At 42.2% G+C, this 22586-nt stretch overlaps 1 protein-coding gene and 1 long non-coding RNA gene across 2 annotated transcripts in view; one reads left to right on the top strand and one right to left on the bottom strand.

The window, feature by feature from the left end:
- Positions 1-241: 241 nt before the first annotated feature.
- Positions 242-22586, bottom strand: part of LOC306971990 (B-cadherin-like) — a 34040-nt gene continuing 11695 nt past the window's right edge. Inside the window, exons 3-19 of the mRNA XM_079568433.1 lie at positions 17985-18073; positions 17453-17884; positions 15784-15837; positions 15575-15709; positions 14542-14697; positions 14249-14393; positions 12000-12172; positions 11775-11903; positions 11148-11333; positions 10814-11058; positions 10414-10556; positions 10214-10305; positions 9807-9939; positions 4909-5127; positions 3743-3873; positions 1937-2083; positions 242-695 (exon numbers count right to left, since the gene is read on the bottom strand). Coding sequence (XP_079424559.1) covers positions 480-695; positions 1937-2083; positions 3743-3873; positions 4909-5127; positions 9807-9939; positions 10214-10305; positions 10414-10556; positions 10814-11058; positions 11148-11333; positions 11775-11903; positions 12000-12172; positions 14249-14393; positions 14542-14697; positions 15575-15709; positions 15784-15837; positions 17453-17884; positions 17985-18073 — 2825 coding nt within the window. The 3' untranslated portion in view covers positions 242-479. The remainder of the gene's footprint in view (positions 696-1936; positions 2084-3742; positions 3874-4908; positions 5128-9806; positions 9940-10213; positions 10306-10413; positions 10557-10813; positions 11059-11147; positions 11334-11774; positions 11904-11999; positions 12173-14248; positions 14394-14541; positions 14698-15574; positions 15710-15783; positions 15838-17452; positions 17885-17984; positions 18074-22586) is intronic.
- Positions 20849-21338, top strand: LOC306971041. Its single transcript, XR_013793430.1, has 3 exons — positions 20849-20976; positions 21100-21175; positions 21252-21338. It is a non-coding gene; the product is annotated as an uncharacterized lncRNA (long non-coding RNA).

Raw genomic sequence — 22586 nt, 5'->3', positions numbered from 1 at the left:
ATTAGACATTAAAAATCCCTCTGAAGAATTGTCCGAGAGGTTTGGAATCTTTAGTGTGCGGCGCAACGTTTCTGTTATTTCCTGTCGATTTCTGGAGAATCATAAAATAAGCATCACAAAAAGGGTGAGTGAGTTTTTTTTTTACTCTGATATTAAAACTACGATGGGGAAAACTAGCTAAAAATCTTAACATTGACGTGAAAAAATCGATGGTTTCCCTGCCGTGTCTCGCCATAATTGAATTTGGAAGAAAAACTAGAAACTCTTATCTCTGATCTAGACCTATTTCAGTGAGTTTTTATGCAAATTTGTCCTTTCTACAGTTAAAGGTTTTTCCACCTCAGCTGGACAGAAAGCCAAAGACGAGCCGATGGAAAAAAAACCCAAACGGAGCTTTTGTCAGATGTGGAGTGAACTCGTCTGAAACCAGTCTCTTTGGCCCGTCACTTTATAAATCTCTCAGGTTATTTTTCTTTCCTCTAAATCATGTCGTCGTCCTCTCCGCCTCCGTACATGTCGGAGAGCTTCTTGAAGCGCGGGCCCCACTCGCTGAGGCAGTCGTAGTCCTGGTCCCCGGAGTCGGACGAGTTGATGGAGGACAGAGACCCGGCGTCGGAGCCACCGCCCTCGTAATCGAACACCAGCAGGGAGTCGTATGGCGGCGCCGTGGGGTCGTTATCCGCCGCCTTCATGTTCTGAGGAGAGAGAGAGAGAGAGAAATGAGAAACTGCAGCGCGTTCAACTACTTATTCTGGTTATTACAGTCTGATACTGTAAATGTGTGTTGTTTTTTATTCCTAAAGTAGACTTGAAAACAGACTTAACCTCTTACCACCCGCCAAAACCGAATCCAGTCTCTCCTCTATGCATTGACGTCACTTTTTATTTCCCTTATGCGTTTTTGTCACTTTTTTAATACTTTTTTGCTGCTCTTCTGTCACTTTTTTTTTGCTGGATTATTGTCACTTTTTTGCTGGATTTGTGTCACTTTTCTGCTGGATTTGTGTCACTTTTCTGCTGGATTTGTGTCACTTTTCTGATGGATTTGTGTCACTTTTCTGATGGATTTGTGTCACTTTTCTGCTGGATTTGTGTCACTTTTCTGCTGGATTTGTGTCACTTTTCTGCTGGATTTGTGTCACTTTTTTGCTGGGTTATTGTCACTTTTTTGCTGGATTTGTGTCACTTTTCTGCTGGATTTGTGTCACTTTTTTGCTGGATTTGTGTCACTTTTTTTTGCTGGATTATTGTCACTTTTTTGCTGGATTTGTGTCACTTTTTTTGCTGGATTTGTGTCACTTTTCTGCTGGATTTGTGTCACTTTTCTGCTGGATTTGTGTCACTTTTCTGCTGGATTTGTGTCACTTTTCTGCTGGATTTTTGTCACTTTTCTGATGGATTTTTATCTTTTTTGCTGGAGTTGTCATTTTTGTCGCTTCTTCTGGTCATATTTTAGCTTTTTTTGTTTTGGAGATTTGGAGAAAACATGTTCAGGTGGGAGTTAAGAGGTTAAAGACATTATTCGGGTGTAGATTCCTGAATTTAATCCAATTTTGTTCCTTTTAAAAATGAACTGATGTCCTTGTATAAGTCTCTTAACATTCTAGAATGTAAGTGTGTTAAAACTATGTGAAAAATTATCTGTATATATGAGCTAATGCCCTGATGAACAAATGTTTATTTTTATTATTATTTTTTGATGCTGCTTAGATTTTCATGCACAGCAGTCATTTGTATTGCCTTTTTGATTAAGATACATTGTCAATTGACTTGAAAATAATAATAAAAAAAAAACTTTATGTGAGTCAATATAAATGCAGCCTAAATGTTCCCAGATCTACTTTGTTCAAGTAAATGGTAATGGCCAATCTACTGAACTAAAGTGATAAGATGAAAGTCATCCATTGAACTTCATGTTGTTTAAATGGTGTCTTACGTCTTCGATGAAGTTGCCGATCTCGTCGGGGTTGGCCGGGCGGGGCCTGTACTGAGGAGCAGGCATGAACTGAGGCATCACGTCGTCCCTCATCACATCGGGCCGGTTATCCAGGCCTCTGTGCAGCACGCTCAGGTCGTAGTAGTCCTGAGAGCCAAGGAACAAACAGGAGTCAATATAAATCATATTAACTGGCCTCGCGAAAACCTCATCGTTAAAATGAGTCTGCTGCAGTTATACTAGCACCACTGGTAGCAGCAGTATAAGTAGTAGCCCTAGTAGTAGAAGTAGTAGTAGTAACAGAAGAAGTAGTAGCAGCAGCAGTATAAATGGGAGCAGGAGTAGCAGAAGTGGTAGTAACAGCAGTAGTAGTAGAAGTAGTAGTAGTAGCAGTAGAAGTAGTAGCAGAAGAGGTAGTAGCATAGGGCAGACATAGTAGTAGCAGTAGTAGAAGTAGTAGCCGTAGAAGTAGCAGAAGTAGTAGTAGTAGAGGTAGTAGCATAGGGCAGAAGTAATAGTAGTAGCAGTAGAAGTAGAAGTTGTAGCAGTAGAAGTAGTAGCAGTAGAAGTAGTAGAAGTAAAAGTAGTAGTAGTAGCAATAGAAGTAGTAGCAGTATAAGTAGAAGAAGCAGCAGCAGCAGCAGCAGCAGTATAAGTAGTAGCAGTAGAGGTAGTAGTAGCAGTAGAAGTAGTAGCAGTAGAGGTAGTAGCAGAAGTAGAAGTAGTAGCAGTAGAGGTAGTAGCAGAAGTAGAAGTAGTAGCAGTAGAGGTAGTAGCAGAAGTATAAGTAGTAGCAGTAGAAGTAGTAGCAGTAGAGGTAGTAGCAGAAGTAGAAGTAGTAGCAGTAGAAGTAGTAGCAGTAGAGGTAGTAGCAGTAGAGGTAGTAGCAGTAGAGGTAGTAGCAGAAGTATAAGTAGTAGCAGTAGAAGTAGAAGTAGTAGTAGAAGTATTAGTAACAGTAGAAGTAGTAGCAGCAGCAGTATAAGTAGGAGCAGAAGTGGTAGTAACAGCAGTAGTAGTAGCAGTATAAGCAGCAGTATAAGTATAAGCAGCAGCAGCAGTATGAGTAGTAGTAGTAGAAGTAGTAGCAGAAAAAGTAGCAGTATAAGTAGTAGCAGCAGCAGCAGCAGTAGTAATAGTATAAGTAGTAGCAGCAGAGGTAGTAGCATAGGGCAGAAGTAGTAGTAGTAGCAGTAGTAGTAGTAGCAGTAGATGTAGTAGTAGTAGTGGCAGTGGCAGTAGAAGTAGTAGCAGAAGAAGTAGTAGCAGTAGAGGTAGAAGTAGTAAAAGTAGCAGATGTAGTAGTAATAGCAGCAGTTGTAGTAGAGGTAGAAGTAGAAGCAGGAGAAGAAGTGAAAGTAGAAGTAGCAGAAGTAGTAGTAGCAGCAGCAGTTGTAGTAGAGGTAGAAGTAGTAAAAGTAGCAGTAGCAGAAGTAGCAGTAGCAGCAGCAGTTGTAGTAGAGGTAGAAGTAGTAGTAGTAGTAGCAGCAGCAGAAGTAGCAGGAGTAGCAGAAGTAGTAGCAGCAGTTGCAGTAGAGGTAGAAGTAGTAAAAGTAGCAGTAGCAGAAGTAGCAGTAGCAGCAGCAGTTGTAGTAGAGGTAGAAGTAGTAGTAGTAGTAGTAGTAGCAGCAGCAGAAGTAGTAGTAGTAGCAGCAGTTGCAGTAGAGGTAGAAGTAGTAAAAGTAGTAGTAGCAGTAGTAGTAGTAGCAGCAGTTGTAGTAGAGGTAGAAGTAGTAAAAGTAGTAGAAGTAGTAGCAGTAGTAGCAGCAGCAGTTGTAGAGGTAGAAGTAGTAAAAGTAGCAGTACCTGGTCGTCCTCTCCGCCCCCCTCCTCGTCGTAGTAGTAGATATTGTCTCGAATGTCGTCTTCCTGAAGCAGAGGCTCCTTCTGTTCGGTTCCTCTGCGTCGAGCGAAGAGCAGGAGCAGCAGCACCAGCACTGCACACCACAAAACACAAGTTACTCCAGATGCCCCGCCGTCCTTACATTATCCAATGTTCTTGGGTTTTACCTTAGTGATTAAAATTGTGCAAAAGACAGTGGCAGTAAATAAGAATAAAGCTGAATCTCCAAATATGTGCTATGGATATTATTTAGCTTTTCAGACAAACATGAAGCTGTGGCTAATGTTAGTTTTCCGCGGTTAGCGTTAGCAGCATTCATTGCTACACAGAGAAAAGCGTAGGCTGTACCGAATGTCCACCCTAGTCCTTAACCCCCTGATGAATTTATTTATTGTTCCAAATATTTTATGAAACAGAATGGCTGTTTTGGCACTTTTACAGGCGTTACTATCATCACAAATTTTAAAATAAATAAATAATAATAATCACCCAAGCGTTATCTCAAAAGCCGTGCCGAAAGTAGGTCAGAGCCCGGTGTCCGAAGCGCCAGCAGATTGAGTGACTACATCTGCTAAAAGTTCGCTAAACTCCGGGAATTAAGTATTTCTGTGATAAAGACCAAACTCAGAGACAGTGGAATATTGATGGATAAATACGAGTCAGATACGCTTTTACATGAATGGGTTGGATTGTTCGAGAGGAAGCTATCGGTCATTTAACAGCTCAAGCTAAAGGTTAGCGGCTAACGTTAGCATCTTTTCACGGTAACCGAACACACGACTGAAACAGCTGATTTACTTCAGTCGTGTTGTTTAGTTCAAAGACCTGTCGCTGTCAGGCTCTTCTCCGACTCTCGCAATGCATTGTGGTCTATATTGACCCGTTTAGTGACCATCGATGCTCACTACTTTTCGAGATGCATTGTGGGACATTTCGAGTGGACTACTTTTTTCTCTCTGGACATTCGGACACCCCTACAAAATGGCGTGACCACTATATAGTGCACTATATAGGGAATAGTGCGGACATTCGGATACAGCCGTAGAAACATTTTTTTGTTGCGTGGATGAGATTAGCACAAAGTAGCACAAACTATCGGTCGCCCTCTACTCGTCTCTGATCGACTCACTGAGCAGCAGCATGATTCCAGCCAGCACCCCCAGGATCATGGGCAGAGAGGAGCCCCCTGCAATGCGCCCCTCACAGGTGACGTCTGGGCCTTCGCAGCTGCAGACCTCAGCTGTGACCGTGGAGAGCTGGTCCAGGCTCTGTGTGTCGGCCACTCTCAGCTCCACAGTGTAGGACCCCGGCTCGAGGTCTGTGACCAGCTGCAGGATGATCCCAGTGCCTGAACAAAGACATTTAAACAATTATTAACACAGCTCTTATTTGTTTTGGATCAGGATATCTGCAGAGTTGGACAAGTCAAATTTAGGACTTTTTAAGACCTTTTTAAGACCACAAAATCTCAAAAATACGACCTGTTTTTGAACGTGCAATTTATAAATGGACTGTAAAGAAAATCACTGTCACAAAAATCCAAGAGTCGAACTGTTGTTTTTGATTTCACAGTGTGATAAGAACTTAATTTTTCACATTAGGCATTTTAACAACCATTCAAGTTTTAACAACCTTATCCCATAATAAGAATATTGAGATTGAATAATTACTCACAATTATCGACTGAATGAAAGAAAACAGATATTTAGTTTTTGTATTCAAAATGCTTTGTAATACTTGAGCTGGTAAACATTCACTGCTTCTAAAAATAAAAGCAGCTTTTCCACTCGTTTGCAAAGAACAAAACACTGTCAACTTTACAACTAATTAATTAGCATCATTATTTTAATATTATTATTATTAGGCCAGAATCTAGTCTAGGTTTTATGTTTTCTAAACTTGTTTGTCAGATGTTTTGATGAACAAACTGAGAAACGTGTTTCTAAAGTAACAGGACTTTCTCTTTCCTTCTGTCCCTGAGCAGAGCAGCGTTCGCTTTGTGTTTCCCAACATTTGGACAAACTTTATTGAGAATTATGCCGTTCATTACCTTGAGTTAGACATTTAAAGCGAAGGATTATCTCCACGATGTTTCATATTGGACGTATCTTTCCACCGACAGCAGCATTACGGATCCATCAGCGACAACAACACCTTGGTCATGTTTTGGATTCCTAAACTCTGCTGACTTCAATCGTTTTTTTGGCGGATATAGCTCTGAAGGAGAGTCCTTCTGCCTCGCTCGACTATGGCTGAGTTTACGTTGTTTGTGGAAGCGGCCAGTGCGTCAGCGTCGCTTCGCCCTCTTGGACCATGAGCGGCCCCGGGCGGCTCCTCATCGCTGCTTCTGTGCCTTTATTTGTCTATTTTTTTAAACTAAATTGTGCGCAAATAATTGGGTCGTTGAACGTTAATTTTTAAGACCAGTTTACCCTGGATTTAAGACCAAATAGGCTGAATTTTAATAATAATAATAATAATAATACATAGGTCTTATATAGCGCTTTTCAGGAAACACAAAGACGCTTTACAAGTGAGACAGACAAACAAAGATGGCAGAGCTATTGTTGGTTGTAAGTGAGCTGAAACAGGTGTGTTTTGAGCAGTTTTTTGTAGGTGGCCAGTGAGTCTGAGTTTCTGATGTGGATGGGGAGTGAGTTCCAGAGGGTGGGGGCGGCGATGGCGAAGGCTCGGTCCCCCAGGGTTCGGTGCTTTGATTTGGTGATGGGTTTGAGGAGGTTTAAGTCGGCAGAGCGGAGGCGACGGGATGGGCGGTGGCGTTGTAGGAGGTCTGTGAGGTATGGGGGGGCCAGGTTGTTGAGGGCTTTGTAGGTGATGAGCAGAACTTTGTAGTGGATGCGCTGTTGTACGGGGAGCCAGTGAAGCTGTTGGAGGACGGGGGTGATGTGGTCTCTGTAGCGGGTGTGGGTGAGGAGGCGGGCAGCAGAGTTTTGAACATATTGCAGTTTTTGTAAATCAGAGGAGGGGAGACCGTACAGGAGGCTATTGCAGTAGTCGAGTCTGGATGTAATAAATGCATGGATCAGAGTTTCAGCAGCAGATGTGGAGAGGGTGGGGCGGAGGCGAGCAATGTTACGGAGGTGGAAAAAGGCAGACTTTTTAAGGCCTTAAATTAGGATTCTTGAATTTTAGACTTTAAGACTTTTTAAGAGCCGGCGGATACCCTGTTGGATGGACAGATTGAACCTGAAATGTTTCTTTTACAATTTTAAATGGTAGTGCATACAAGAATTACAAATACACTGCCAGACCAAAACAAACAAAAATAAAACAAAAATCACCACAAAAAAAAAAGGTTGCATGCTTTAGTATTTGGTTGGGCTGCTTTTAACTTTGATTACAGCACATTGCATTCATTTTTCACCAAAATCTTGTATTGATGATGGGAGAGCGTGATAACATAGGAGCCCTTCAACGTCCGCACAGTAATATCTCACTTTACTGCGCGTTCCACAGTGTATTATTACACCATACATACAGTACCCCTTTTTATCCGCTTAGAAAAGCATCATCTTTAATTTATTCATTTATTTATTTGAGCATACATTTTGCTCAAAAGGAGTAGGCTGAAGCAAAAGCTTATGAGCGCCTACCCCCAACTCAAAATGATGAACTTTTCATTTCTCATAGTATAATCAGTGTAAACAAAACAACAACAAGGAACAATAGCAAAGAAAACAAAACAAAAAATGAAGAACTCGTTTCCTTTCAGAACAGCTTTTTGACTCACAACCACTGTTTGAACTATTCACATAATAACAGAACCAAACACTATTACACTATTACTATTTCCTGCAAGATCGCCACAAAGCAAGTAACAAAGCGACCATTCATATATTTCTTTCAGTTTCCAATGCCAAATATCAGCCACTAGTTTTCATGACATAAGTGCACATTAATGCACGTATTATAGTCCGTGTTCTTGTTGCTCCAGTTGTCATTACCAGGCTCAACACAATTTTAATCTATGTGCATTTTTAATGTATTATTATTATTTATATACATTTTATTATGTACAGTGTATGATGTAACGCCTACATCGAGTGGTGCGTTAAAAAGCCGGGTGAAGAGCGGGCCAGTTGAAGAGGGCAGTAGCTCCCCATCAACAAACCTGCACCAGCCGCCCTAACAGCTGATTTTGTAGATGATGTTCGTCTGCTGTAAAGTGCATTAACCAATGAGGTTCTTGAGCCCGTTGGGAGGGGCTCATTCTTTATTTTGTTTTGAGCAATAGAAATGACATCCGTTACAAGCAATTCCAAACACTCTGCCATTAATTAATCATTTTAGTCTCACATGCTCGCAAATTTAAGCCTTTGTGATCTAAAAAATAGAATCACTCGCATATTTTCTACCACCTTAAAACAAAGCCTTCTCGTGCTACTTTATAAAAAAAACTAGCATCATTGTATTTGCAAACTTTCTGTTCAATAATAGTTCGGGAGGATATCAGAAACTAGATCTGTCCTCTCTGTTGTCTCAGCGCCGCCGTCAGTCCTTTCAGCCACACGTCGACCTGGGCCGACCTGCACCAGCCCAGTTCGTGTTTTCTATACCTACGTATAAGTGCGTGTGCGCCGCTCTCATTCATCATCAGCCGCTTTCACTGAACGTGCCAATGTATTTACGCAACTGTAATGTCTGTACGATTAAACGAGGAGCGTGTATCATTCATGAACTTATTGGGATTGGGGGAATCTCTCAAATGATGCTCGAAACTTCACTCCAACCCGCTCGTCCTCTCGTGCAGTGCTGAAAACTTAAAGCAGTACTAAGTAACTCTTCCCCCTAGAGGCCATAAGCGCAACTGCAGGTGTAGTAGCAAGTTACGAATTTTTAACTTATTAATGGTCTTGGAGAGTAAATACTACGCTGACAGGAAAGGCGAAGGGAGTGAGGGTTACTGTGCATCCAATTATACAATAAAAATATTTTTTTTCACTCAAACTTGGCTGTAAATACTGTTTAAAGTGACGTTAGCCCGCAGTTAGCTTTGCCCGTTAGCATGTTAGCTTCTTCTTCGTGATTACATTAGTGTGTATTGCTTTCTCCGCACCGGTGGCAGTCAAGTTGCAAACATGGTTTTCTGGCCAGAGACACCAGGGGGAGATGAAAGACCCTCCAATCATCCCATAAACACTTGTATTACCCCCACAGGGACTACCAAAAGGATTTATTAAGGTAAACACGTTACTTAGTACTGCTTTAAAGTCACAAACGCAATGTCAAACACGTCTTCAAAGCTCCTGCAAAGGAGTGTGCAGCTTGTAGCGCGTGTTTTGAAGCCGTCTCCGCAGTGGGGAGAGTGAAGGTGCGGAGTGAGTGCAGTGAAGCGGGGGCGGAGCAGAGAAAGTCGGGGGTTGGGAGCAATGTGCAAGAATGTATTATAAAAACGGTTGGGAGGCACAAAATCTGATGTCCCATTTACAGTGTTAATTTATAATACGTCTTGTAGAGTTTTGTAGATTGCTTAATCAATACAAGCAGCTACAATAATACATCTAAAATGGCAACAGAAAGCTGGACGTGGCATGTGGTGTGTTTTAATTCCCTTCCTCCTTTAGTTGTGCTAACTAAAAGAATCAGGAATTAGGAGCACATGCGCTACCAAGAAAAAAAGTTAATTTCGAGCCCTGTTGTGTAACTAAACTTGGATCGGGTAACGTTTCACATAACTGTATTTAAATAGGGAAAACGTGGATCAGCTTGGTAGGTTCACCCCAGTTTGGCACTACGCCTATGCTGGGAGAGGCTAAATGCTAACAACATTTGCGTTACTGAGCGCACACGCAAAGACCAGACAGTTACGCATCAACTCCTCTAAGCTAAGGTAAGAACATCTCTCAGGATGGAAAAACAGTGGCCTATTCCTTTAAAGTATCTGGACAGTCTCCCGTTGGGGTCAGATTTTCCAAAAAAGACGAGGGAGCATGAGTGATAAGAACTTTAAGCCATGTATTTTGCGTACATGCATTTAGAATCGGGAGGTCCGCCTGCTGGACTCACCGGTTTCGTTCATTCGTGCCGTCCAGTTGTTCTTGGACGATCCCTCTAACATGACACTGAAGGGAGCGGAGAATCCCGGCCCATCTTTGTCCGATACCGTGAGCAGTTGAGCGCCGGCCTTTTTGTTACACACCTGGAAGCACAGGACGACGGGTGAGTATGATAAGATTACACTTGTTTAAATCTGCACACACTCAACAGCAAGAGGAACTCACTGGGCAAATTCCATCTCAAATGCAAACCTTTCACAGCAGAACACCTTCTGTTACTAACACTGTTGTAGATATAATATTCAGTTGTGCATTCTGAGGTTGATCATTACTGCTGCTAAGTGCTCGTGTTCCCCCTTGGGCCCCTGCAAACCAAGTTGGGAAACACCGGTTTGAGGGAAATATGTTTTGACTGACCCTGATGTCTCGCTCTTCGATTGTGGGAGCGTTATCGTTCACGTCCTCCAGTTTGATCTCCAGAGTCCCAGTTCCTGTGGCCGGAACCTCGTCTGAGGAGAGAGAAAAATACTGAATAAAGAAAAGCACTAAAATAATATTATTGAATCATGCGTGTTTTTTTTTATTTTGTGCAACATCGGAAATAATATTAAAGGTACCATCGTCGTAGGCTCCGATCAGAGCAGTGTAGATGTCATTCTTCACAAACAGATGCTCTCGGTCCATCTCAGACTTCACCGTCACCAAACCGGTGTCTTTATCCACGTTCAGCCAACCGGCCGGGTCACTCACGATCTTGTACCTGCAGAAGCAGAAAGAAAATTAATCCTGGTGTGTCACTCTTTCAAATGAAGCAGTTCGTAATTAAAAGAAAAAAAACAGACAAAAACAACCAAACAGGAAAATATTGAGTCGTTTTCACTAGAGGTTGCCCGATGTATCATTTTACAACTTTCTTTCTTGTTTCTGCCTCGTTGCACAAGTTCCATCAAAAACAAATTTAAAAAAAGCACCACCCTGTGTGCTGCCCATAACCGGCCGAGGTCGACTGAAGCTCACCTGACCGTCTGCTTGCGGGCGGTGTCGGGGTCGTAGGCGGTGTACCGTAACACCTCCTGGTCCACAGGGAGGTCCTCTGGTTTGGAGATCAGTTTGACAGTGGGGTCAAATATTGGCGCTTCATTGACGTCGAGCACGGTGACCGTGACCGTGGCGGTGGAGGTGGTGAGGGGCACGGCGAAGGGGACCTCGTTTTCCACAGCCACCACCAGAGTGTGGGTGGAGATCTTCTCAAAGTCCAGGCCCTAAAGGCGACAGGGAGAAGTGTTCAATATGAAATGATCTGCTTGTAGTGTAGCCGTAAAATGGCTCTTTATTGAAGTGTGATCAGTACCTCAGCTGTGGTGATGATGCCCTCTTGTTTGCTGGCGCCGGTTGCCACGGTGAACAGCCCGTCTTTGTTGCCGTCAATGATGGTGAATTTGGCGTTCCAGGCCGGAGTGTGGGCGTCGTCTTTATCCGTGACCGACATCCTTACCACCAGAGCATCCTTCTTATTCTCCTCCACTTCGACTGAAAACTGAGACATGAGCAAGACGTGAAGAGACTGGACACACAGTCGACCTTGTGCCCTCATTATGAGGCTGGATCAGAGGGTTAGCGAGGGGTGTTTAGGTCCCATATTGTCCCCAAAGGGAAATGTGTTCTCTTTATACTGGAGCAAACCATAAGAAGCCAACTCATCCAGAAGTCAGGGCCGCTTTGCGACTTTTCCCAAAGTGGAGGATTCTCTCCTCTGATGATCGGTCAAAGAGCCATAGTGTAAACTGGGAACTAAACCTGGTCTAGAGCAGGTTATTTGCTAAAGGCGTGTTTCCATGGAAATCTACCCTGATAGAAAGTTATCCAGCTTTGAAGTAAGGCAAAACCAGGGTTAACGGTAAACTCAACCCTCTAATCCATCGTTGTGCTATACTACCCTTAGACTAGATTTGAACCAGGAGTAAATGAAGGCCTTTACCTGTGTCTGGGTGTAGATCGGGGCGTTGTCGTTGCTGTCAGTCACTGTGAGAATGACTTTCGTGAACCCAGTCAGTCCCTCTCCCTCCATATCCGCTGCCTGTATATCCAGAGTGTACTTGGGGTTTTTCTGTAGAAGCAAGATCCACAGTCAGTTAAAGATGAACCTGCTCTGTTGTTGAAAGCTGTAGTCGATTCTGCGTAAAGGCAGATTCTCAGTCCGTACCTCTCTGTCGAGCCCTTTGGCATTGACGCGGATCATGCCGTTCACAGGGTTGATGGCGAACATATTGTCTACTGGAGATTTCGGCTCCTGGTTCATGATTCTGTAGCGGACATCGGCGTTCGATGTCCCCTCCTGATCCGCATCTGTGGCTTTCACCGGCAGGATCTCAAAATCTACACACAGAAAGAAATACAATTGACCTTTTGCAAAAGCCCCGTCAACTTTAACCTGGCCTTAGCCATCCGTAATCTATGGTCAATTATAATTTCCCTACATGTACGTCTGGGTCTGATCTCAGTGGCCGCGTTACATTGGTTAAATTTCTACCGACCATTCAGCGAGCGGGGGAGGCGGGGCTTGTAGGTGATGTCAAGCATTTGTGCCGATTTGCGGATTGTAGTTTGGCAATGGCAGCGGATACAAAAGTAATGGAAGCTCTTCAATCCGTTCTGGCTCGGCTCCCAAATATCCAGAAATTAAAATTGAAGCCTTGAAATGCGCAAGGAATGCTCCCAAGAGTTATGATACGGTTACGTCACGGTTACCGGTGTAGCGGAAAACCTCGGTAAAAATGTTAACGGTAGTAATTACCGTCTTGTTTTTGAAAAAATACATTATCTCGGTGGATTACCGTGCCTGCGGTTTAGGCAAAGTGAGCCTTATGAGCCGCCGTCTCATCTGCTGAAGCTGCTGCAGGCGCCTCTGTAGCTACAACCAAAACAAAACTTTCTCGAAGCTGGAATCATGTCCGAGACGACAGCGCAGGATCAGCCTCAGAGACCGAGCCTGAAGTCTGGGCATATTTTGGGTATTTTAAGAAAGCTGAAGGACAGAAGATAGAAGACAGTTTTCCTGTTTGCGGAGCGTGCTGGAAAAAGTGTCTCCAAATGCAGCAATACTTCGAACCTCTGACTCTCCTGCGTGACCGTCTCCCACAGCTCTATAGCAGTAAGTTAACGTTAGCGCTTTAGCTGAAATGCTGATGTGGGACTTTGGGTTGAGGGAGAATGTAACGAGTCGCCCCATAGTGCGGCTGCAGCGCCACCGCCAGTATAAGCCGTGTCCGGATACCTCCGCACAATGGCACAAACATTACGGGGCTCCAGGTGGCAGATTCACTCTCGCCGCACTATTATGAATTCAACAATGATCACTATCTGAGGCATTTTCCCAAATCTGCAAAGCGAAAGCTCACTGGAAAGACACAAACTGAGAACAATTTTCCTGATATAGACGGTTTATCGTGTTCAAAAATATTCTTCTACTTCGTTTCTGGTGCTATAAATAGTACATGTAATACCCTCGAAACGATCAACAACACATCGTTTTAGTTCCTTTACTTTGATGTGAAAAGTTGCACTTTGGATATTTTTTTAATATAAGCAGCTTTTAAACTATTTCAGTTTGTGTAGGACTATCAATGCTTTCTGAACGTATTAACACACATTAAAAAAGATACCGCGATAATACCGAAAACCGTGATAATTTTGGTCACAATAACCGTGAGGACAGCCCTAGTTGGGCTCATTACATACGTCACGACCAAACACTAGAGTGAGTACGAGGGTAAAACCAGGCTACGTCCACTTAGTTGCTGTTGCTAGGTCCGTCAAACTTTCTGATGCCGCTGCAGAGTGACTCGTGTTAGTGACTAATTGGAGCAATAAATGTGCGAGATCCCCCAGATCGAGGCAAAAGGGGTTGCAATATGCAGCAGAGGGATATATTCAAAATATTACACTACCAACAAAGGGTAAAAGGACAACCATTGAGACTAAAGCATACAGGTCTCAAGCGAAATCAGAACTCTCATTATCTCTTCCTTAAATCCAACAGCACAGCTTTGTGGACCGGTCGTGCTCTGGCACTGCCCGGTAAGCACTCTTAGTTTTGATGTATTGCTTAAAAAAATGTGCTTAAGTTAAGTAACGCTGGCTAAAATGTATTGTAATTGTAGATTTCAGTTGAGTTCGAAGTCAGGGATGTCACTTTATCATTATACCACAATAACACTATCAGACATGGCACTGTAGCAGGGAAGCAGAGGGAAATACACTCAAGGCAAGCCGCTGCATGCGAGCAGGGATAAAAACAAACTGGATATAAATTTGAAACCTTTGCTATAGAGGGAAAGATGTATTGCAAGTCGTTTGTACATTTCTGCAATTTATTGTGTCGCTCTAACTTGGTGGAGAAATGTTCATTGAAAACAGCAGAACATCACAAGAACAAAAGGGTTGTGTATTTACTCAGGGGTGACGACTCGGCGACCTCTCCTGTGTACGTGTCCTTAGTGAAGATGGGTTTTTCGTCGTTCATGTCGATCACGATCACCTTTATCTCCATGGGGTTCTCAGCTGAACCGGAGCCGTCCGCCACAGCGTGAGCCATGAACTACAGACAGAGAGAAATTGGTTTAATACAGGAATCAAGACTGAAAACCTGAAACTTCCGTTTAGGACGATCAGAGTGGATCACATTGTGCACTGAACAGATTTAAAGGTTTGAGCCGAGACCAAATCTGTCTCATTGTCTCACTCACAGTGTAGTTGGCTTTGGCCTCTCTGTCCAGTGGCCCGGTCACGTACAAGTTGCCTGTGTCTCTGTCCATAGTGAACAGACCAACAGGCGGCTGGTCGGCCCCGGGGCCCATGATGCTGTAGTAGATCTTTCTGTCTTTGTCATCGCTGGAACGGATCTAACGGGGAAAAAGCAGCAAAAAAACAAAACATTTTACTGTTTAGTTCAAAGACTTAATCTTACTTTCACAAACCTCATCATTTAAGCTTCACATTACTGTCGTCTTATATTCACTACATCTATATCTAGGGATGCACCAATCCGATACTGGTATCTGCAGTTTTTTTCATCACTGTAAAGCTAAGAACCAGAAATTTTCAACCGCTGAGTTAGTTTCAACCTCTGCAAACGCATTTTTTTAATCGCCGCGGTCAGTATCAGTATGCTAAAGCTGGCATTAGCATGCTAAAGCTAACATAGAAATACCTAAAGTAGCCTAATAAATTAAAATCAACCACTGCTGAAGCCAAGTGTTGGTATTTTAGTTTAATAACTGATCCAACATATTTGTAAAAACTTCATGTGAGTTGTTTATATTGATGTAACTAAAGCCCGTCATATACCCAAGGATATTTAGTGTAGAAAAGTCCAGTGATCCTTGTTGAATGTTTATCCGAGAGTTTATCAATATATATAATTGATAAGTGATCCGTATTATCATGACAATAAAACATGATTTTATTGATCTTAGAATGGAGAAAAGAGTCAATTATTTTTTTCACTCAGAAAGCCACGTTTAAGAAAGTGGTATTGGCAATTATTGGGTATCGGCAGACACTCAAAACCCAGTATCGGTATCTTATCAGTAACAAAAAACCCGGATCGGTGCACCTCTAATTCATCCATTTTTCTACAAAACTGAAAAACCATGTGGGACTCTAAAGTTTTCGTCATTGACAAAGACCAGAAACACCTTGAGCTGTGTCCCGTTTGCGTTTTAGAAACGTGACACAAAATGGGGCCCAGGTTTGAGCCGCGCCTCCGCAGTTTCTCACCTGAGACACTTTCTTGGGGAAAGGTCCGTTGTCACGTTCGGGGAAGTTAATGTCTGGGATCACCCACTCTCTCTTCCTCCTCTTCAGCCCCGCAGTGGCTCTGGGGAAATATATCACCGGGACATCCTCCTCCCCCTGAAATATTGGCATAGAAAGATTAAAAATAAAGCGCAAATCAAACAAGTTATTTTGTTGTTTCTTAGCCTCACAGTTTCCCTCTTGTGGCGGCTGGGGGCTTCTCGAGCCAGAGCAACGGCTGGACTCTGGGGAAACAAAAGAAAAAGATGTGACATATAAAACAGATTTCCCCAACTGTGTGGGAAGAAGAGCTTTGTATTTTTTAGAAACTGCTGTAACTAATGAATTTCTTCATTGTGACATCAATAATGTTTAGTATAAACACACAGCTTAGACAGCCACTAGGGGGCAGTGCTACATCAAAAACCGCAAGAACTGCATTTATTGCACCAGGTCAGATTGAATGTGTTTGAATGCCATATATGCACAAACACTAACATTTTAATGCAATTTAATACAATCAAATTTAGAGCTTTTTAATGACATATGGGATTCATTTTGGCACAGTTCACTTAATGTCAGTAAAATACTAGTTCAGTAGTTTTTCGTCAAAGAAAACGAAAGTGGCTCAAAGATTTGAGTAAAAAGTTCAAAATGGACATTTTAAAACATGTCCAGGAGCTTCAACAGTTAAAGGTGCATTATGGAACTTTGTATCACTTTATTTTACACTACCCTTGATACATTATACCGAACTAGATCAAGTACAATGTGATGTGCTCTGTAAGAATGTGTAATAAGTTGTACCTATGGGCTGGATACACAATGAAATAATATGTATTTGTAGTTTGTAGGCAGTGTTAATTTTGTCGACTAAAATATTTAGTCTTAATTTTAGTTAAAGTGATATTTTTGATGACTAAAACGGACTAAAACTAAATTAAAAGTCTTTCATGAGACTAAAACTATGACTAAAATGTCCAGATATTTTAGTCGACTAAAATAAGACTAAATAAGAATTAAAACCTGAGACTAAAATCATCCAAACTTCTATTGACTGTCTGAAAGAGCCTCATATCATGTTAATTCTCTGCCAACGGATCAGCTCTGAGCTGTGTTCATGTGGAGCAGCTCCATGAAGCAGAGGAACAAGATTAAATATGATTATAATGAATATTATAAATGCAAAGTCGACTAAATTTGTCTTAAATTTGACTAAACTTACTTGCAATTTTAGTCGACTAAAACTAGACTAAAATTGAAGATATTTTTCGGACTAAATCTCGACTAAAATTTAATGACATTTTCGCCAAAAGACTAAAACTAAATTAAAATATGCTGTCAAAATTAACACTGTTTGCCATAAACCTAAGGGTCTCGTGTCCTATTACATTATGTGCTTACAAAGTACTAATACAAGTTATTCCATTGTGTACGTACTACATAGGTACAAGTTATTGCAGATTGTTACAGAGCACATTACATTGTACTAAATTCAGTTAGGTACAATGTATCAAGGTAGTGTAAAATAAAGTGAGTGTATGGGTGGCATCTATACTTTCCATCACGGTGGCCTCTATGGCGCTCCACCATCAATTCTTTGTCGAGTTTCTGGTAGGTTTTCACTGCTGATGGACCCCCTCACCCCAAAACCAACAAAACATTTGATCCTGGAGCGCCCTAGAGGCCACCGTGATTGAAAGTAAAGATGCCACCCATACAGCCGCTGGGTCACAAAAAGGTCAATCAAGCGTAAAAATCAAATTGTCTTTTCCGCATAAATACAACTTTAAAATACAAATTACAAATGTGGTTTCATTACACAAAGTAAAAATGGGAATATTTTGAAGTGTTTTTTACCTCTGTTTGATGGTGCCCACTTTGATGATGCTCTTCGTGGTTTCCCTGGTGATGCTCCTGATGCCCGTCTCCGTGCTGGTGGCCCTGATGCCCGTCTCCGTGCTGGTGGCCCTGATGCCCGTCTCTGTGGTGATGCTCCTGATGCCCGTCTCCGTGGTGGTGGCCCTGATGCCCGTCTCCGTGGTGACGCTCCTGATGCCCGTCTCCGTGGTGGTGGCCCTGATGCCCGTCTCCGTGCTGGTGGCCCTGATGCCCGTCTCCGTGGTGACGCTCCTGATGCCCGTCTCCGTGGTGGTGGCCCTGATGCCCGTGTTCATGGTGATGTTTCTGATGGTGCACCGTGACCAGGACAGTGAACTTGTTCCCGTCAGAGTCCCAAGCGTGAACAGCGAAGCTCTTGCGTGGGTCGTGAAGATGCACACGTCTCTTCACCTGAACGAGCCAGGGGGGCGGGAAACACAATTCAACATCTGGTCTTGTGGAAAATGTACCTTTCAGTTAAATAGGTAAAAAAAAATAATAATAAACTCACCGTGACCACTCCGTCGGTCTGGACTGCAAACCGAGGGTCTTCGGAGTTGAACACAAACCTAACTCGATCTGAGCAGTCATTAAACTCCACTGAAATGACAAAACAAGAGGAGAAAAATAACATTAGTTTAGCGAAGGGAGTCACACTGCTGCCTTTGACACGTCGTGGACCAGGGGATTTTACTTTAGAGGTTAGAAAAAGCACCAAAACAGCCACAAAAAATAAGAAAACAAGGATGTAAAATCCAACAAAAATGTGACGAAAACTGTACCAAAAAGTGACAAAAAATCTGCAAAAATTTGACAAAAATTCAACAAAAAGTGACAAAAAACACAATAAAAAAGTGACAAAAATTCAACAAAAATGTAACAAAAACTGAACTAAAAAGTGACAAAAAATGTGACAAAAATTCAACAAAAACTAAACAAAAAAATTCAACAAAAACTAAACAAAAAAATTCAACAAAAAGTGACAAAAATTCAACAAAAATTTGACAAAAATGAAAAAAGAAAGAAAGAAAAAAAAAACATTAAAAAGGTGATACAACACAGCAACAACGCAAGGAAAAAGATCAGTTTTATTGGTCTTAGCTTTCAAATGAGGTGTTACACAGGCCTATATAATAGGAAAAGAGGACAGAATGCATTTGTTTAGGCGGGTGGTAAGAGGTTAACTGGTTCAAGTCCTATCTCGAGGTACGTGTTGGAATTGAATAATGTCTCAGAACTGCTATAACCTGCGGGGTTTCCCCAGGGGTCAATCCTGGGACCGCTCTTATTCAATCTACACATGCTTCCATTGGGTCAGCTAATACACAGCAATAACATGTAGGTAAAATTAGGTAGAATTCCCTTATTACATACAATTTGTAATAATTGCAGAGCTAGTCTGTGTGGTTAATCCTGTGAGAATCGACCTCGTCAGTAATTCAGAGTTCCAGTGATAATACTAATCCAATGTTATGTGGACAGAAATGGGCGGGATGTAATTTGGTGTTTTTTGTTTCCTGTTTTTTGTTTCCTTGGCACAAAATGGAGGCTGCATTGTGTCTGAGTGTCTGGGAACACCTTTTGGGTCCCTGCCAGCAAAACCCTATTGGCCCGTAATGTACGTCAACAAAAAAGAAAAGACTGAAGAGAAGGAGCAATATCTCGCTCTGCAAAGTACTTTAAAGGTGCTATGCGCAACTCTAAATGTTAAAAATAACCGTTTTCTCACCCATACATGTTTAAACAATTGCCTGATGTGCTGATTGAGCTCCTCTCTGATCACTGCACTCGCCCCTATTATCCTGCGCAGTAAAATAAATAAGACGGATTCGGGACGGAATCTTAAGGTTTTGAGCCTGGGCGTGACGTCATGCGCGTTCACGCGCACCTGGCTCTGGGGAGTTTGTGGATTCGCCGCCATTATCCGCATCAGCGAAGACAACTCCGCGACTTTTGCGAAAGTAGAGGGTGGATTGTATGAGACCGGACACTTGTTGATCCCAAACCCAAACGCAAACTCAACGTACGATAAAGAAGATAAAAACTTTGTCTAGTGTGACCGAAAAGGGGCAGTTTGGAGTCAAACAGGCGCCGCAGAGACGAGTCAACATCGGACAAACTACCTCCGGTCCGCTCTCGGGCTCACCCGGACCTCAGCTGCTTTCTTCTTACTACAAGGGTAAGACACAGTCTCTAATGTCTAATACGAGGTCTGATACGGTAGATCTATGTCAACAAATGACGATGCGTAACATGTGTAATGCTACGCGTTTGCTTAGCTAAATGTACGGTCAGAATTGGTTTTATTGCCATTGTCAATGAGCAGGTTCACAAACGTGGAGTTTTCTTCAGATCAATCGTACATCATGAAACATAACATAAAAGATGAACACCATGTTTTAGTGTTTGGTTTACCGGGAGCCTTTTACGTTTCGCTCACATCTTCAAAATGATGCTAAATGCTAAACGGTGCTCATGTCCTTGACCAACACACCGACTCAACTTTGTCTCATATGTTTTCTTTTGGGGGAAATCAGTCAATTGTTCCCAGAAACGTGGTACAAAAATGTTACTTGACAGGCTAACGTGGCTGTTGCTGTGTACACGATTCTGATAAATTATTTGTGAAGAGCGCACGCCACCCATATAAATGTTAGTCATTGTTTACTCCTACTTTGGACCTGGTTTATGTCTAGACCTAGTTCAGACCTGGTGTAGTCCTGAGTTAGTCCTGAGTTGGTCCTGGTTTAGATGGTGTGAATTGCTAATAAATAATAATACCGTAATAATGATAATGTCTTCCAATCTTTACTTCGTTTGGGGTCAATAATTTACTGATGTGCATTTTGTTGGCTAAGATCTTGTATGTTTTCTTGTGCACAGGACAGAGTTTGAGCGAGAACTGGCCACAGACACACATGTCTCTGATTATGTCGTCCTGTGTCTTTGTGGTATGTTTGTAATGCAGTTCCTGCTGTCTTTTCCTTGTAAAGGTGTGAATAAAGTGTGTATGTTTTTGTTACACAGCCCTGGTGGTTCAGTGCAGAATCAATTGGATGAACTTCCCATCATTGGGCTTGAGCAAGCCTCATGGACTGCAGTTATAGTCGACTTGGTGAGTACTAAATGTCTGTAGTGTTTTTAAAAAAGTCATGAACAGGATGTATTGTAATATAATGTAGGTGCATTTGTAATACTTCTGCATATATATCTGCATAGTTTGCCCACACGGACACAAGATGTGGATGTGGAACAGCCATAACCTCTTCAAATAATAAACATGAGAATGGTGCATCTTCTACTATGGGATGCATCATTTCTACTGCCTACCAGCTGTAAGGGAGTTGTGGACAGAGAAGAGGGCTGCCATTATAAACCCATTACAGACTAAAAACAGTGTTGTTGGCCTTGGTAAGTTATAAACTGCAGATATTTGCAAATTCTCTAATAACTGACATGCATCTGTGTTTCTATTTTAGCTGACGGACAAATGGACTCTCCAGGTAATTCAGTGGTTTATGTGCTTTGTCTCTGGCCTTTTTTTTTTCATTTGTAAATCAGAATATTTTCTGTATTTGAGATAGTGATGGGCATTTTCTAATGCAGTGTTTGTGTTTTATTACAAGGAGAGAATCAACGAGAGGGCGTTTCCCATTCCCTCGACGTCTGGCTGCAAAGCATCTCACTAAGAGACTTTATGCTGTAAGTGACATGGTTTTCATGTGAGAGTGACATGTAGTAATGAAACATGAATTTAAAATTTGAACTTGTTCAACAGGCCTGGGTGATGTCGCGACATAAAACAATACTTGGCTGGATAAAAGATATTGTAATTCTATTGCTTGTCAACATGCAAACAACAGAGGAGTTTATGGTGAGTCTGATCATTGAAAATGTATGTAAAGTAAAGTACTGTAGTAGTAGATGTCAATGTTGCTTCTACTATTACATTATAGAGGTTTATTTTTGTATTGTAGGGTGTGTGGTGAGGTGCACTCCACTGACATGGTGGAGTCCATGGGTGTTTGGGTGATAAAAGTAAGGAAAGAGAGGTCCTACGCCCGGGATCTGCCTCTTCATATGAAGCCGGGACAGACGACGGCCACGACCACCATGACCACCGACCAGTGCATGTCAACAACAAAGGCCATGTGTCGTAAGTGATCGCTTTATGACTTCCCTATATAACGCATGTTTTGAGAACTTATGTCAGATAAATTGTTGTGCAGACAAAAACGACTGTACTGCAAGAAGTCACAGACCGGGCCGAAGACTACAGTTACATCCCTGACCTGCAGACAAAAATTCTACGAATACGACTTCAGTCTGCAGGACTCCCCCAAGAAAACGAAGCTTCCGAACATATGACCCCTGTCTGGCCTTGTGCCCCCTCCTGTAGCTGATCTGGTGCAGTCATGTGTCCACAGAGGGCAGGTATGTTCATTTTTCATTCTTTTACAATGCATGTCTGTCATCTGTTCCATAAAAACATATTTGTTCTAATTGCTAAAAATCATGTTTTGTTTTTCTAGATGCCATCAGCTCCCTGAACAAACTCCAAGTGAAACATAAGCAGTGCATATATATTTATTTTTTACAAACATGGAACAACATATTTACAATAAAGCCTTTTCTTCCCTAATTCGTGGACATATTTTCTCATGTGCTCACAGCTTGTTTATTGCCTGAATGGTGCTTCTTTACAGTCAACATAAATGCCAAAAGGGTCAGGATCATTTTCTGTCCTCACTGATCAATCGTGCACATGATTGAGCAAGATTCTTCTGCCTCCCCCTTTGGTCTTCCTCGTGTTCTCCCCGTCTGCTCTGCCCTGCACTGCTGCCACTTCTCTCCACAAGAACATCAAAATGACCCGAGCTGGAATTCTAAAGGGAAAACAATATTTTGTTATTGTGATAACATACATGCTGTATTCTACACATCGCAGGAAAGAAATACAATGATAAAAGGGGTGCTTATTTTACTTCCCTCATATTGTACAGCAGGCTGACTTTTTCCAAAACAAATAACTATTCGTCTACATCAAGTTTGCTTCTGAACTGCATAACTACCGGCCCATGCGCTTTCTATTTCCCAGCTAATATGATCTTGT

This window comes from Gobius niger, assembly GCF_951799975.1.
Source record: "Gobius niger genome assembly, chromosome: 12".
Lineage (NCBI taxonomy): Eukaryota > Metazoa > Chordata > Actinopteri > Gobiiformes > Gobiidae > Gobius > Gobius niger.
This window is presented reverse-complemented; position numbering and strand designations above follow the sequence as displayed.